We start from the raw sequence: 17,038 nt of genomic DNA, 5'->3' as shown, positions 1-17,038 counted from the left end.
AATGGGACTCCAGACTCCAACGCGCGCGTAAAACATTAATTAAAAGCAAACAGCGATATCAGCGCGATCAGAAACGAAAAATCATAAAGCCGCAATCAGTATTCAAAGAAGGAGACTCCGTATTAATACATAACGACCATAAAAGACACAAACTCGATGTGGAATGGTTGGGACCGTACACGATTGATAAAGTATGTACTCCATACTATTTAATTCAAGAAAAAAAAATACATGGGAATCGTTTAAAACCCTACTTTCCAGGTCGACACTTCTCTTTGCCAGAATAATCATTTATGTATCAATCTAACCTTTTCTTTTCGCCGAAATGAAATCTTAGTTAACAGTTCCACCAACACCCAACACCTGTACCTCAACCAATACATGCCACCCCCAAAGAGAAGAGGAATCAGCTGCAATTTCAAATCACATCGAGTGCGATTTCACAAAGGGCCTCCTGAAGAAAACTTGAGGGACCAAGTTCAATCTAAGGAGGGGGGAATGTCACGTACCAACTTTCCTTTTGCCATGTGGTACGCCAGATGTGACGGTCCTTGTAAAATTCCACGTAGTCCGGACGCCAAGACCTATCTATTGTTCTATTAACTCGCAACAGGCCTAGGAAGACAAACATAAACCGAATCTGTTCAGTTTCAGTTTCCTTCACGTAAATATTTTCGGTTTATGTTTGTTGCACTCGACTCTTACCTAATACGGAGAAAGCGGGTGTCTGGCAAGATAAGAGTTTTTCCACGAACAAGGATGCCCACGAGCCATATCTAGCTCTCCTTATCTTTACTATCTAATTCATTTACCAATGGGCATCGCGGATCGTTACCCTCACTTTTCCACCAAAAAGTGTGGACAACGAATCCGCGTTCTGAGTTCCAAAGGGAACACCCACACCGAGCTTTCTTCTTTGATGGTACGAGTCCGTTTAGACAGTTCTATTTCTAATTTCAATCCGGTTCTATTTCTAATTCCAATTCAGTCACAATATTGACCTTTGTAATAAAACTCTGAGTCTAAAGAATAAAGACTATACTAAAAAATCAACAGTCGTGTAATTACTTAAAAATTACGTGACACGTACATCGTAACGGGAATTTACGACTCCTGTTGACGCGTCTCAAAGCGAACGCGTCTCCCCGCGACTGGACGAAAATACAATTTCCTTAAGTTAACTTATGCTGTTTATGATATTGCAAAGAAATAAATCATAATATATTCATTAATTAAACAAAGAAATGCTATTACTGGTAAGAACCTATAGTGACTGGCGAGAAATATCACAATTATAGTTTATATTTGGAATTTATTTCACAACAAATACACAGAGCTACATGATAAACAACAGAAAAAATATATAAATTTACTAACTTTTAAATCTTACTTATTAAATATAATCATATCTATACATCGAGTAACACGACATGTATCTATATATCTATTCTATGTATCTATGTGTAACAACAACAATTGTCTAACAAATTTTCAAAGCGTTGATAATTGAAATGATAAAAACTTTCTACTTTTAATACTAGATCAACCAAATTTAGATACGTTAATGAAAGAAGAATTTTGAAAATCAATTAAGGGATATGATACATAACAATAGATACAATAGAGAACAATTGCAACATGATAGAAATTGATACAGTGTTTAACAATGTTTTAAATACATTTCATTATCGGAAATTAATTGTCCCACTGTCGGCCGGGTGCAATCAATATCAGCACAAAGTCTTCTGCCGCTGTACCGTCGATACCATTATACAAGTGTATATGGTGCTCCTCTTCTTCGCCGATAGTCGGCATTCTCATTATCGGCCGTCTGGTACGTTGTTGAAATCTCTGTTTGGGTCGAATGTAAAATTAAATACCATTATTCATTATTCCTTTAACTATCGTTAAAGAATATAAATGATAATATATGAAATGATATTCTATCTAAATTAATTTTCTTTTAAAGAAATTTTTTCTGTAAATATATGTGTATAATAAGTATATTTCCAAAACTTATATTCATTCCACATATATTTTTGTTTTTATATTTAATTATTTAAAAGATCAAAAAATACTAAATAGTTAACTGATTAACTGAATTGATTTGTAAATGACAATTCTATGTGCCTATTCTTATTCCTTGCAGTAATGAAAATACAACAATTTTGTATGTTATTTTCATTGGTCTGTTTTTAAGAAATAATAAATATAATGGTAGTATGGTAGGATAGGAGAGTTTGTGCCATTACATTATTGGTTTTGAATTTCTTCCGAAGATATAAAGCTTTAAATTGCAAAAATAATAGTAAATTATGCAGAATAAAATTTGATGAAAATTTGATGTATAGTTCTAGAAATTTCGCGATAGCTGGATCAGAGAGCATTGTAGTTTCGAAGAAGATACAAGAAAAATTTTGAAGTGACATATCTCTTAAATGAATTTCACCTCTATTAAATCTGATGGTTTAATTATATGACAATTATTTTCTCAATGAATTCAAATAAATACAATGGCCATGACAAGTATTGACACATACTCTCATTTTTAAATGAAACGTTTAAATGACATACGAGTCGTATGAAATAGCCACAGTAAGTAGGGGATTAACCATTTTCCATGGAATTTCAACAATCTTAAGAACACTTACGTATCAAATCAAGTACAAAAGGAATCTTAAGAAATAGAATTCGCTACGTTTCGTTTTCACAAATATTGAAATCTGCCAAAAAAGATTTCGAAAGAGCAATTAGGAGCGACAAGAACGGTTCAAGAATTTTTTCCGTGGTTACGCATATAATTATATATGGAAAGGGAAACGGCAGAAATCGATGTCAAAGATACTGATGGCTATTTTTACACGGCGATACTTATCTTCTAGCGTGAAGGATGACGAATGAAATACCTACTTCGTGCAATGGATGAGGGTATTGCCAGCTTCGTGATATAATAGCGGAAGTTCTACGAGATGGTCGAGCCATGGGCATCGGTTCATCGCTGGACGTCAGTTCATCGCTGGGCGTCAGATCATCGCTGGGCGTCGGTTCAGCGATGAGCGTCGATTTAAGTAAGGTCGAGCCGTAAGTAGCCGAGAAGGGTCGTGGGAGAGGATTCGGCCTCACCTGCATAAGCGGCTGCACCAAGCAAGGCGGTTGAATACCCGGCATCTCGCTGTGCTGGACCACGTCATGCATCTCGATTTCGTCATTGTTTACTACGTCGTCGATTGTCTCCATTTGGAAACAGCTGTGCACCCTCCGATGCAAAGTTACATAAAAGTGGCAGCTAAACAGTACCAGGATGAAGTCTGCCAATACCTCACTGATGCTAAGGATTAACACGAACCAGCTATAGCTTCGCCTATTAGCGCCTATTAGCAGACCACCACTGGGATCTTGGTTGTTGTTGTTCCATCGAACTATTATGTTCACAACAGGTGTACACAAGTTTCGAATGCTTTCTGCACAAAGGATTGGGATTATATATAATATATGTGTGGCAGTTTTTTTTTTTTTTTTTTTTTTTTTTTTTTAGTATAACATTAGATTGATATAAATTATTTCATAACGCTGATTAGTATTTTTGCATTAAATTTCAAAATTTCAAAATTTCAAAATTTCAAAATCGTTACGTCATTTTATTGTTTTTCTTAAATTAAGTAACTTTAAATTGTAACTTTTTTCATTGATTCTTTACAGTCGCATCTATCACTATAACAACTTATTAGCCACTTAGTTGAGATCATAGAGTTTTATCATTTTTGGGAAAGATTGATCCGTTGTAAAAATTTCAGCAATTACGTTTGATTAAAAGTTTGCAAGCGTTAGAACATTTTTTGTATTAATTCAAAGGGAAAAGACAAATTCTTTATTCGACAACTTTTGTATTTCCGATTTTAATGTTTTAAGAAGTAAGCAAATGTTGCATGATAAAACATGTATCTTAGTATTATTGTTATCTTAACAAATAGATAAATTTTCCACGATGAAATATACATTCCAATATATTATTATTATACTTATATAACTCTATATACGATTTACTTTTATATATTAAAACTTAATTGAATCATATTTTAATTGTTATCATGCTAAAACACATTATAATATAAATCGATTTTAATGTTTCTCAGGTTTGATTACCTTGGTCTTCACAGTTCTACTGACGCCCTATAAGTCTCTCGGCCAGAGTTTGCAGATGTGCGCAGACGGAGTTGCCAGTTTGACAGGACTTGCTGGTATTGTTGATGCGTTGATGACGCCGCGCAACAGATTTTCCGGCTTTACCATGGCTTTCCTTGTATTCGACCTCGCTGCCTTTGGCCTTTCGTTTACATCTCTATCTGTGATCGTCGTTCGTATTTCCACAAACGTAGGGATGCCACTGGATGGTGACAAGTCTAATTCGGTACGTATTGTCTGTACTTTCACCGGTACTGTCCTTTCCTATTTCTTTTTCTCTGCTGAACACTATGTTGCACTACTGAAATGTTAATTACTATTTTTCTACGTTACTTTTGTTTTCTTTTCCTTCAGTTAAATTCTTCATTATTTAATAATCTATACAATTATTTATATAGTAAATAACAAGTATTGAAGTAACGATCAAATAAATGTTGGAGAGGACAATACGTACCGAATTAGACTTGTCACCATCCAGTGGCATCCCTACGTTTGTGGAAATACGAACGACGATCACAGATAGAGATGTAAACGAAAGGCCAAAGGCAGCGAGGTCGAATACAAGGAAAGCCATGGAAAAGCCGGAAAATCTGTTGCGCGGCGTCATCAACGCATCAACAATACCAGCAAGTCCTGTCAAACTGGCAACTCCGTCTGCGCACATCTGCAAACTCTGGCCGAGAGACTTATAGGGCGTCAGTAGAACTGTGAAGACCAAGGTAATCAAACCTGAGAAACATTAAAATCGATTTATATTATAATGTGTTTTAGCATGATAACAATTAAAATATGATTCAATTAAGTTTTAATATATAAAAGTAAATCGTATATAGAGTTATATAAGTATAATAATAATATATTGGAATGTATATTTCATCGTGGAAAATTTATCTATTTGTTAAGATAACAATAATACTAAGATACATGTTTTATCATGCAACATTTGCTTACTTCTTAAAACATTAAAATCGGAAATACAAAAGTTGTCGAATAAAGAATTTGTCTTTTCCCTTTGAATTAATACAAAAAATATTCTAACGCTTGCAAACTTTTAATCAAACGTAATTGCTGAAATTTTTACAACGGATCAATCTTTCCCAAAAATGATAAAACTCCATGATCTCAACTAAGTGGCTAATAAGTTGTTATAGTGGTAGATGCGACTGTAAAGAATCAATGAAAAAAGTTACAATTTAAAGTTACTTAATTTAAGAAAAACAATAAAATGACGTAACGACTTTGAAATTTTGAAATTTTGAAATTTTGAAATTTAATGCAAAAATACTAATCAGCGTTATGAAATAATTTATATCAATCTAATGTTATATTAAAAAAAAAAAAAAAAAAAAAAAAAAACTGCCACACATATATTATATATAATCCCAATCCTTTGTGCAGAAAGCATTCGAAACTTGTGGACACCTGTTGTGAACATAATAGTTCGATGGAACAACAACAACCGAGATCCCAGTGGTGGTCTGCTAATAGGCGCTACCTCCTTCATTGAATTTCATTTATTTCATTCTTATTTCTCTATTTTCTTCCTTTTTGCTCTATATTAATATTTTTAGCTTATCTATCTTTTCAAGGAGGTTTTGCATACAATAACTTTAAAATATGCCGCCTTTACCATGTAAATGTATTAAGTTTCCTGACCTTCTCATTACATTGTCTGCAAAATACACATCTATAAAGTATTGAGTCCAATAATAGTGTGCTTTCGTTTCACCATTATTCCTGTTATCTTAATCTCCAGCACTAGAAATATTGTAGTCGCAGAATTTGTTAGTTTCGAATCATGCTTGATCCTCTGGCAGTATATTGTTATACACTGCTAGAATGTTATACCACTATACTTGGTTAATAGCTTAAAAGTATCTCTTCTTCTGTAGAACTGTATTCAAGAGTTGCAAGATTATCCTCTTCGTATTTTCCATTAAAGATTTAAGTATTCGTTGAGTAAAACTATAATTCGAGCTTAACAGTGTTAAAAGCCATTTTGAAAAGTCCACATATTAAAAAGAACCAGAAACAGAAAGGGGTTATATTCGTACTATTTATACTTAACGACGAATATAACACAATAGCGATATTGGTTTCGTTACTACAGGATATCCTACGTAAAAGCGGTTATTGAAACTTTGCTCACTTAAGGAATGTTTTAGATTCTACTTCCGTATTATACAGATTTACACTTGGTAGCGTGCAGTGCAATATCGCTTTCAGATCATCGCCTTCTTGCAAACATTTTTTATGTTTTTTGGTAGTACTCGATGGATAAAGACGAAATATAACGATTTTATGTTTAGGAATCCATTGGTTCAAAAGCATGCATTGGTTGTGTATTTTTGAAGTCTGACATAACTTGCATAAAGTTTAGTTACTAGTTAGTAGTTACTAAAGTTTAGTTTAACGTGAGAAAGATTTAGGCGGTACACTGTTTTGTTTATTTAATTACATACAGTGTTTAACGTATCGTAATATTGCTTTAAGACGGTTATATTAGTAACGTTTATATTGGCAAAGTTCAATGTACACTATCGAAAGTATTTTTAATAATATCTCGGAAAATACCTTCAAAGATTTCCACTTTACTGATTTCGATGATTTCTGAATATGTTATAGAAATTAACTTTTTGTATAACTTTTGTCTATATATATAATTGCCGTTTGGCCATAGTTTCCCCAATATGCGCAAAAAGTTGTCGAGACCGCTTCAGTGAATTCTGCCTATAATTGTGCGTCTGTGACAACGTACGCGTCGGAATTAGTTGCCGGCAGCCTTATAGCGACAGGTACAATGATTCAAATGAAATCTAACTCTTATCTTTTGTTTATAGTATATTTCTACACACACAATTACACGCGCGCGCGCACACACACACACACACACACACACACACACACACACACAAAAGTAACTTATACATATCAATCGTTTAAGAGAAATAATTAAAAATAAAGAATATCTAACGAAATACTAAAGAATTATACCGGAGGCATAACTTTTACTTTGTAACAAAGTAATAAAATGCCTCAAATTTTTGTGATATAAAATTTTGCATTTTTCTGATGTTTCTTGAAACATATGTAATAAATCAGTCGTTTTGGTATTCATAGATTTTCTATATTATACTCTAACATACTTCAATACATTTTTCTATATAATTGCACACTTACTCAAAATATAGAGCTTAAAAGACAAAATTATGCTGGTGACCCAACATCTTTGTAATCGACTTTATATATGTCATCGTCACATAAAATTAAGAGGAAAGGGAGACATTCAATGGATACTTCAGTTCATACAGAAACAATTAGATGAAAAATCCCGCATTTATGCCCCTGACATGAACGGGACGATATTTTTTTCTCACTTTTTAATTATATTATCAGTTAATTTGATTTTTGTCAATGAACACTTACGCATCCTTTCGCATGCAAATCTTCCCTTATTTCTGTTTCTTTTAATATTAGTTTTCTTCAAGCTCTTACTTCGACAGTTACTTCATTCTTCTAATTGACTATAATATTTTAGGAAATTATTTGAAGAGTCTACTGATTGAAATTGATTTCTGAGCAAGTCAAGACTTTATAAATTCTTCGCCATGCTGCCACGGTAAGTCCGTTTCTTTTATCCACTCTTAATTGTAGAATGCGCTATTCCATTTAAAAAAGGTGATGAATTCCATTTATTCATTACCTTTCCTAATTATTATTTACAAATTTCAAATGCAAAAGACAAATTTCATGCTTGTTTAATTTTATATATAAATACTTCAGTATTTATATTAATTAACTAGATTCTATTGTGTTCAGTATTGTGCATGATGTTAATACTATACCAAGTGTTATAAGAACAAAATTATCTAAAATCTCAATTTTTTTATATTGCTATATATTTCTATATATCAATGTGATATGGAGCAAGGTATACCATGTTTGAAGTCATATTAACAGTTTAACCTTTTCAAAAGGAACAGATGATATTCATTATTGAAAAGGAAAGCAGTAGAAAACCATTACAATGGTATTTGATGCCGAACAGCTTGCATAATTCGTCGAATAGTTTTGATTCACATTGACGTCCTTGATCGGTTCTTATTTTCGAGGGTACGCCAAAACGTGGTATTGCATCACGATAATGTCTCTGTGTATATTGTTGATTGGTTAATATGTTTTTTGAATGTTACAACGGGCGTGGATATGTGCCTGGTGACCTTACATCGCTGGCAGGGGATACATTGCCGTGCCCTGTTTCGACAATGCTTGTTTATCGACGGCCAAACGAAACGCGTCGTCACCAAATTTTGCGTGGTGCGTATCCCTGGATGGGAAAGCCCGTGTAACGAATCAAATACATTGTATCGCAGAGATTTCGGAACATATGGTCACACAGTTTCACAAGCTATATCACAGTATATTTGTACGGCTTGGTCGGTAAATTGTAAAAATTCAGTTGAAACTCATAATTCTTTATTTCAATGATACATACAAAAGATTAAGTTTTGCATGGGAACCAATAAAAGAGTCGACAGAAGAAGAAGTAGATACAATTCTATGTGAAAACCATAACGAAACTATAGGACACCTGGGAGTACAAAAAACTTATCAAAGAATTGAAGAAAAATAGAAAATACCAGGATTAATGGAAAGGGTAGAGACTTGTATCAAAAATTGCGATGCATGTCAGAAGGAAAAGCTAACGCGAATTGGACTCAAGGAAATGCCAGTCATTTCAGATACACCTTTGCAAACAAACGATAAAATAGCAACGTTTAATATTTGTGTAAACAGTGCATTTCTCATATCTCATTCCGATTTGCCCCAATTTGCTACATTTCACGCAGAGATGCTTTGAGAGGACCGAACCTTTATTTGCTATAATAGTCTTTTCTGATTTATTTTACATTTGCGTCTTAACGTGCTGTGTAATCTGTAATTTGCAATACAAATATATACCGGGATATTTGACCATTTTCTTATGCGGAACGGATAGGGGCTATTGCCGGTGATAAGAAATCAGCGAGAATGTACGGAACTTTCAGTTACCACAGCAAACCATAATTCGATCGAAAATTTCCTGTAGCTTGGAATTAATTTTGGATGAATACATTCCCGTCGCGTAAATGAGGAGGCCATTGGCAAATACTAACGCGCATAGGTTAAAGTCGCTATTCAGATGGAAGAGGCTCGAAGCACGACTAAAATACAAATTGAACAGGATGGAGGTGTTGAACGTTCCCTGTTGCAGACCGTTATTCACTCCGAAGACGATATTCGAGCTTGACATCCAATGAGACACATTTCGAAGATTGTGGACCAAATCACCTGAACTGCATGTTTAAAGAAACCGTATCGTATCAGCTTTTATAGCAAACCGCTCGATCGAAACATGTCAAAATCCCTTTCCAGGACTATGAGTAGAGTTTTGCTACCAGCAGACGCCTGTCACGAATTTTATTATGGCGTGGACCTTACTGTATTTGACCCGGAAGCCAAATTGCTGATCGGGAGGAATGGCAGCCTCTTTACAATGAAACGGTATGAGTCTCTGTATCACATTCTACACGCAGGGAGGGCGTGAGCCTATGGGGGCTGGCAAACCCACGTTCCCGCAGCCAGGGGGACCGTCGGAACAAGCGTTCCGCTTACGTGAGTCCCTATGTACTCCACAAGGATGATCGCCGGGAGTATGCGTGCGCTTAAGTGCGGCCATGCTCTCTCTACGCGGTCATGGGTAGTAGCGCACCCACGATCCTGACACGAATGAGGGGACCGCCGGGATATATCCCTGGGCACAAAAGTGTCGCAGGTCCCCGCTTGCGAGCGTCCCTTCTTGATCTGTTGAGAGCCCTGTTAGCAGGTCGCAGGTGCTAGCAGTGACGTGGCCGTACATCCACACGGTGGTCCCACCAGTGACATAAACTGGTACCACGGGCAGGATGAGTATTAGCCCGGAGGGAGTAGCGACCCCTCTGCTCGTCCGAAACTGGGTATGGACTCGTGGTGGCGTGGTTCATAGCCGAATGCTGGTTAGGCGGCCGGTCCCCCGGGTGCGAGCCTCCCCGCTCGTACTCCGGAAACGGTTACGCCGGCGGGTGAGCAGCGTACCAACTGCTTCGGAACCGTCCCGGGAGACGGTAGGGCCTAAGGGAAGGTGGCCCCGTTTTACCTTAGACGAGCGAAAGCCCCTGCCAGGCCTAGCTAATAAAGGAAGCAAGTGCACTGGGTGCCTTGTGCGTCGGTCGAGCGTGATCCCGACCCCGATTGGTCCTGTCCGGGGACCCGGGCCCTGTATGAGTTTCTACTCGAGGTAAGGGTACCCGTTAAAGATACAAGGAGACTACCTGTATCACACTCTCAAAGACCTTACTAATGGATACTCTGCAAACAGCTAACTCGTTGATCTGTACCTGGCTGGATTTGGTTTGTTGGTTTGTTCTTATTCTTCCCCAGCAAGGGAACTACTTTCCCCATCTTCCATATCTTAGAAAAGTATGCTGGTATCAGAGATCATTGAGCATCAAGGAGAAGAAGAATGTGCATCTTTGCGGGAGCTATAGCTATATTGGTACTGCGTTGAAGATATCGAAGCCTGATAACCTATCCCATTCAGCAACTTAAATTGAATCGTTAACGAATCTACCGATGTGAAATAATTCTCTGAGACATCGGAGCCGGAGCGGTTACTAGCCCTGTTTCCTCAGGTGAAGGTACAGACCCTGTTCCAGCGGCTCAACGAAAATCTGCATTTTCAAGATTATGAAATTTGGGAATCTGAGAAGATCATCATACACATTTCGGCGCACACTTCCAAAATTTGTCCCCAGTAGTCTTGTGGGATTCACGAAACTTTTCGCGCGGTAGAAAGGAGACCGGATAAAGAATGCTTCGCTACATACAAATAACAAATGCTGTTGGAACGAGTGATAAAAGTTTAACAAGTTTGAAGTGATGAAATAGCACGCAAGCACAATACTAATTAAAGACCTGTACAAAGAACAGTTTATAACTTGAAAGGAAGAAACGACACAAGATCGTGAATAACAGAAGCACGTGTTGCGTAGACGTTTATTCTTATTCTTGGCATGTCATCGCGTTACTAGTAAATTCTGGGAAGCCGGCGGTACCGGAGACGTCACGAAGTGGACTTATTTGTCGACTTGGTACCAGTAACGATGTATCTTCTGTTCTGTCATACGAGGAGGTTATTCAACTATGGAAGACGGTGAGAATCGTCCGAAGAAAATTTGAGGGCGCCGATCAAGAGGTATAGCATTCGTCTTACTTGCGGAAACGTGGTTTTGGAATCTTTAATTCTCTGAGTGCAGAGAACTCGGGATCTATCAGAGGCCTTACTGATAAGCATTTTTATGGCTCTATATCCCTTGCCGTGTTCGATGACCGATGGGATAGAGTAACATAGAGTACCGAAGAGCTTCTTCAGCCGATTTAAGGTGCGGAAGATTCGGTGTTTGTCTTGTAGCAATTTTAAAGATTATTATTATTTATGGTCTGGAGGACGATCTCTATGTTGTTACTGTTGTCTCAGTGGTCTTATCCCCGTGGACAAAGATATCAAATTCTGACAGTTCGATGCATTGGCATTTTATTTTCAATATTTACAACATTTTTTAATACTCGAATAACATTCTTCCTCGTTTCATAAACATATTGTATCGGTTCTTTTGAACACTCACTTCGATCGTTTTCACTTTTCGGTTCTGGAAGTTGAGGCGATGATGTAAATTTCATGTGCGGTATAGGTACTGAAATTTGTGGATTTTGCAGGGATAAATTGTAAAATGGTTTGTGTTTAAATCTTTTTCCATCCCTTTCATATAGTGCCTGCATAAACTATGTGCATCTCAGTTATAATATATTCATGTGATAAATTCAGTTTTTTTTTTTTTTTTTTTTTTATATATGGTTTATTTTGGTTTTTACAATTTGTCATGAAGGACATTTGGTAAAGTGTTATATCTCATTGGTAATAAAAAAAATAAAATAAAAATAAATATAGCATGTGGGTGGCTACCCTCAGCAGGGTGCCAATTTCGTGTTTTTTAAGTTATATCTTTTACGATAAATTCAGTTTGTTAAAAATAATGTGTTTGTCAAAATTTGACATACCTGACCACAGCGATAATACATGCTACCACTGCCACGGCAAAATGATGTTTTAAATACTTCTTCTTCGTAGATAGGTACATGAACATATAAATAAGGAAACAACTGTGCCCAAAATAGATCTTCTACTTCTTGGAATGTCTTAGATCCGAAAAATTCGTGAGTCCAACCTGGACCAAAAAGTGCAACAGAAAGTCCTTCGTGTCGTATTCTTTGTAAAGCCTGTAGATTATAATGGTTTAATGAAATATTAACCGATATTATATTATATGCTACAATAAAATAAGTAATATTGTAATTACATATGATGAATTAAATCCACCACCGCCAGAACAACCTCTACCTCAAACATCAACTCCTACATATATATCATGAATATCTCGACTGTGAGTTTTTGCTAGTGCCAAACTGTTTTTCAATTTTGATTTCGTCCAGTTATAATTCAAGTAAATGGCATCGCAGTTTAAAAAGAAATCTCTGAAATATTGTACTTAGAACATTCAATAAAATTTACAAACAGAAACAATTGTAAAAGTATAAGAGTGTAATAAGCTTACATGTTTTTACTGTTAAGCTCATTTTGCCAATTTAATTTTCCTTCATTGGTTACGCTATCGTACCATATAATTTCAGAATTTCTAATTGCTTCATGAATATTTTCTGTTAGATATTTTACAAAATAAATTAAATTATTAACTTGCTCACTTTTAATGGTATTTTCAATATTTAATAACCAGCCATCAAACTTATAAAATTTTGCAACAAGTATTAGTGCATCTGCAAATCTTCTTACTTCTTCATGAGATTCAAGTATAACATCCCAGATACCTTCTCTTTCCGTAATTACAGTACCAAGAACTTTTACACCATGATTATGTGCTGCATTAATCCATCCAAAAGGGGGCACAGTTATGAAATGATGACTAAAATACACAAAAGTGTCAATAACACTCCAGTGATAAAATAGGTAAGAATCATAAGATTCTGATCCATATATAAATCTGAAAAATCAAGGGTATATTATGTATAATATATGAATTAATAAATATAGTGATTTCTATTACCTGTCTTCTAGGTAGCCACCTTTCATATCATGACAGAGCAACGTTTTCGGATGTACTTCTCTATCCAATTTTTCTAACCGCGTTCTTCCTGCGCTTATTTCTAAACCACTGTACACATAATCAGTTGAATCTCGTAGTTCTCCAATTTCTGGCCATGGTTTCAAGTTACCCACGTTATCGAATAATTCTTTTAAGTTTTTGAAATGTTGTGACTCTGTAACTTCCGTCCTCATCTCTCTGAATTATACTGTTCCACAGATCACTTTCAAATAGTTTTTAATTCATTAACTCAAACAAAGGTTTCTCTTCTTATTTTGGTTCACCGGAAACTTGTATATACATGCGAAGCAGATAGTGTTCCCATCTAACAGAACTGGCAAATCAAATTACGTCTCATGATATAATACCATTATCTACCAACTGCTAATGGGCAAAAAGATGTTCATTTCTCTATCAAACAAAGTATACAAAATAAAATTATGAATTTATAATGCTCCTACATCAATGTTTATATGATTGTTTCGACTTTGAAAGTAATATTCTTATTTACGCAAGTATATATTCTTTAATATTTTGCAAAAATTATACCGAAACAAACAATTTGGAATAAACATAACTAAGTAAATACTTTAACTTTTTTTTATATTTAATTAAATATTTTATTTGATTTAAGTAGAATTTAACACCTAACCTTTACGTTTAAAATATTACTCTTTCTCATTCTCTCTTTCAATGTTATTTCTTCTGCTTCCGTTTTATGATATTTATGACATTTCTTAGTTCAGATATAAGTAACTTTTTCGTAATTTATAAAAAATGACACTCTTTTTAATTATCCTACACTATTAATCCATTATATGTAATTTAACTTTGTAATTTAACTTTTAGCAACTTAAGATATGTGCATGTACAGAGTAATTTTCTTCCTAAGAATAATCATTTGATATTACGATAATTCCAAAAACTTAAATTAATTTGCAAATAACGTAATGCACAGCCATACACAAGCCATACAAGTTATACTTATGTCCTTTAAGTCACCAGAAATAAATTTTAAATTTTATATTATATATTAATATATATTATAGGGAGAAGCACTATACAAAATAATAATGTTAAAGACATACATGCAATTTATTAGTATAGATACTTACTATATGCAAAGCGTTCTCTTCAAAGATAATATGTCGGCTACCAAACGATCGACGGCAACCGAACGCATTTCTGGTACTGATAATAATAGTATAGTTACAAGACAGTTGTGTATCTATGTCCAACTATAAAATTTGAAAATCTATGCTTGGTCTCGCGGCATGTCGCATGTCTCATGAGACATAAAATGTATCGTCTACGGTCTACTATGTGAATATATTAATAAACTTAACAAATTTGTTATTATTTTCTCTAGGTAATTTTTCTCCCTCAAGATTCCGAGGAAAGTACTGAACTGTTGACTCGTTACCAGTGTTGACAAAATTTCATCATTTATCACCTTTCCTACTTCGTAGACAGGTTTTTCAAACTAAGAGCCACATATGGTACATTTGTATTGTACGTGCGAGAGTGAAGGAACGTATAGCACAACCACACACAAGTATGTATCCCCTTCATAGTATGTATGCGAGCGTTGTACGATGGCCTAGGACTCCGTTGAGAGAAAAGAGAGAAGCGCAGTGTGAAAATCTTATGCCCTAGAGAATGCCCTTGGAGAATTACACATCGTCTTTACGTGCAGTATATACCGAGCGTCACAGCGAATGTTACTTTGTGCTTCAAAATATATTCTCAGTTTAACAAAGAGTTAGCTCGTGGACCGTGGATTCGTCATATCGAACCTAAGGTCATTGTCATTAGCGTCTAGTTACCGCAGCCACTTGTCAATCTTGTACTATCTATGTCTGTGATAATAAACGCTATCTCGATTGTACAACAATGATGAACAACCCAGGCGAAGATTCGTTACACGACCCTAACGCTAATCATAATAAGAACCCGACATATATATAATAATATTTGATAGAAAATAAGAAATAAATGGAAAATACGAAATAAAAAGTATAAGGAACAGATATTTTTCTTTCTAGCTATACTTCCAACATTAAAATATATATAGGGTGTTTGATTTCAAGAAATATATGCAAATTACTGAAACACTACCCACTGTATGAAAAAATGTTTAAGGCAAGAAATGAATAGTTTCAAAGGAAACATAATCTGGTATAATAATTTTCTCTGTATATGGCCATGTGCAAATCATATGATGACAAAATACGTTTTTTTTATTGAATCATATAGATTTAAATAAAGTAATTGATTCGTACCAACGTCCCCTACAAAAAGATACTAACCTATTTATGTCAAAAAGTAATTAGTTGAAGATACTTTAACTATAACAATTACGCGAAAGACACGAAAAGGTACTTTTGTTTTTACAATATCTTTGTCTTCCACATATTATATTTGACAAAAGGAACTTTGCTACTATGTCCTATACAACGATAGGTTTCTCACGCTCAAAATTGCATCCCATATGACCTGCTTCATATAAATCTATGGATGATATTCATAGCCCAGTCTTATACTTGAGATCGTCTCAAGAACAGTCTTCAGATGTCTTTTGATTTCATAACTGCGACTGAAGATTAATCTTAAGGTCGTGTCTTAAGGATTTGCTTAGTAAAGATCTTGTGAAATAAGAAAATCTCATATAACGTCAAAAGGCGCAAATAAGACCACCTTCATCCAAGTTCCCTTGATCGGGGACTTGAGGAAATCTTACTTTAAAATCGCCAATAACCGTAACCATCTTGACAAATCCAATGTTGTTAATTACACTGACTGCTGAGGAAATAGAAGCGAAAACGAATCAATGCGACGTATAGCCGGGAGTTACAGGAAAGACCAAGGCGCGTGAACAAATTGACGCGCGCTTATGGCTAACGAACAGAAAGCAGGGAATATTAGTAGCAAACTGATAACGTTCAAGTAATCGGTATATCTCGAGTGGCAAAGGTATATCATTGTGGGTGTGAGATCGCTGAGTTGGATATTAAGATTGAACAAAATGTTATATAGTAAATGACAACGTACATATTTTATAAACAGGGACGTACAATTGTTTAATGTAATGGTCGGGGGGTATCTATGTGTACTCTCTAAGTCACAAGTTAAGTAATTTCAAAGGAATATTAAACTGAGTTATTTAAGTTTCAATTCCAACGAAGCAAGAGTCTAATCCTTTTCCTTCATGCAAGCGAGAAAACGGGAATCCAAAACTAATGTAAAATAATGCCTAACATAATGCTAATGTCATGTACTATATCGTTACTGAAACTTTTATGCTTCCTGTATAGATAATTGTTTTATTACAAATATTAATAATAACTATTAATTAAATAGATATATATGTAGCAATGAGTACTATAGGTTTTATATATGAAGTATTAGATCGAACGAAATATGAAACATACACGGCATAGTACTCATTATAACATTTATAGCAAAACAATTGTCTACTCAGATTTCATTTTTTCAATTTATAAAAATATGAATTTATACAAACATCTGCACTCTACTTCTCATTACTTCCACAACAACGTTCTCGCTCTAAAGTTCAGATTTTTGTATGAAACTGCGGTTAAACGTGACACCCACAATTT

At 35.1% G+C, this 17,038-nt stretch overlaps 3 protein-coding genes across 4 annotated transcripts in view; 1 reads left to right on the top strand and 2 right to left on the bottom strand.

Annotated features, from left to right (window-relative positions):
- LOC132915854 (uncharacterized) overlaps positions 1 to 4,525 on the top strand; it is a 50,294-nt gene extending 45,769 nt beyond the window's left edge. The window contains exon 2 of the mRNA XM_060975621.1: positions 4,134 to 4,525. Within this exon, the coding sequence (XP_060831604.1) occupies positions 4,134 to 4,495 (362 nt within the window). The 3' untranslated portion in view covers positions 4,496 to 4,525. The remainder of the gene's footprint in view (positions 1 to 4,133) is intronic.
- LOC132915859 (cell surface glycoprotein 1-like) lies at positions 1,293 to 3,407 on the bottom strand. The gene is made up of 2 exons (XM_060975627.1): positions 2,911 to 3,407; positions 1,293 to 1,851 (listed from the first exon to the last, which is right to left on the bottom strand). The coding sequence occupies exons 1-2, from the start codon at positions 3,235 to 3,237 to the stop codon at positions 1,696 to 1,698; spliced, it is 483 nt and encodes a 160-aa protein (XP_060831610.1). The 5' UTR covers positions 3,238 to 3,407; the 3' UTR covers positions 1,293 to 1,695.
- A 7,701-nt stretch (positions 4,526 to 12,226) lies between the features above and the next one.
- Positions 12,227 to 16,206, bottom strand: LOC132915855 (cytosolic endo-beta-N-acetylglucosaminidase-like). Of its 2 annotated transcripts, none has more exons than XM_060975624.1 (5): positions 14,534 to 16,206; positions 13,380 to 13,752; positions 12,873 to 13,238; positions 12,618 to 12,792; positions 12,227 to 12,537 (listed from the first exon to the last, which is right to left on the bottom strand). In XM_060975624.1, the coding sequence occupies exons 2-4, from the start codon at positions 13,610 to 13,612 to the stop codon at positions 12,660 to 12,662; spliced, it is 732 nt and encodes a 243-aa protein (XP_060831607.1). In that variant the 5' UTR covers positions 13,613 to 13,752; positions 14,534 to 16,206; the 3' UTR covers positions 12,227 to 12,537; positions 12,618 to 12,659. The 2 variants fall into 2 exon arrangements, with proteins under 2 accessions (XP_060831607.1, XP_060831605.1); XM_060975622.1 differs by having other exon boundaries at positions 12,231 to 12,537; positions 12,873 to 13,316.
- Between the last annotated feature and the right edge of the window lie 832 nt (positions 16,207 to 17,038).

The sequence above is a fragment of the Bombus pascuorum genome, unplaced genomic scaffold, assembly GCF_905332965.1.
Source record: "Bombus pascuorum unplaced genomic scaffold, iyBomPasc1.1, whole genome shotgun sequence".
NCBI lineage: Eukaryota > Metazoa > Arthropoda > Insecta > Hymenoptera > Apidae > Bombus > Bombus pascuorum.
Note: the sequence above shows the minus strand (reverse complement) of the source record. Positions and strands in the feature narration are given on the sequence as shown.

What these genes read in the sequence shown, in the direction of transcription:
- LOC132915855 (XM_060975622.1), bottom strand. Translation starts at nt 13,612, where the DNA reads ATGAGGACGGAAGTTACAGAGTCACAACATTTCAAAAACTTAAAAGAA. An exon ending in GGTGGCTACCTAGAAGACAG is followed by an intron (nt 13,317 to 13,379) that starts GTAATAGAAATC and finishes TTGATTTTTCAG; the next exon opens with ATTTATATATGGATCAGAAT. An exon ending in GAGCTTAACAGTAAAAACAT is followed by an intron (nt 12,793 to 12,872) that starts GTAAGCTTATTA and finishes ACAATATTTCAG; the next exon opens with AGATTTCTTTTTAAACTGCG.
- LOC132915859 (XM_060975627.1), bottom strand. Translation starts at nt 3,237, where the DNA reads ATGGAGACAATCGACGACGTAGTAAACAATGACGAAATCGAGATGCAT. An exon ending in ACCCTCATCCATTGCACGAA is followed by an intron (nt 1,852 to 2,910) that starts GTAGGTATTTCA and finishes CGACCCAAACAG; the next exon opens with AGATTTCAACAACGTACCAG.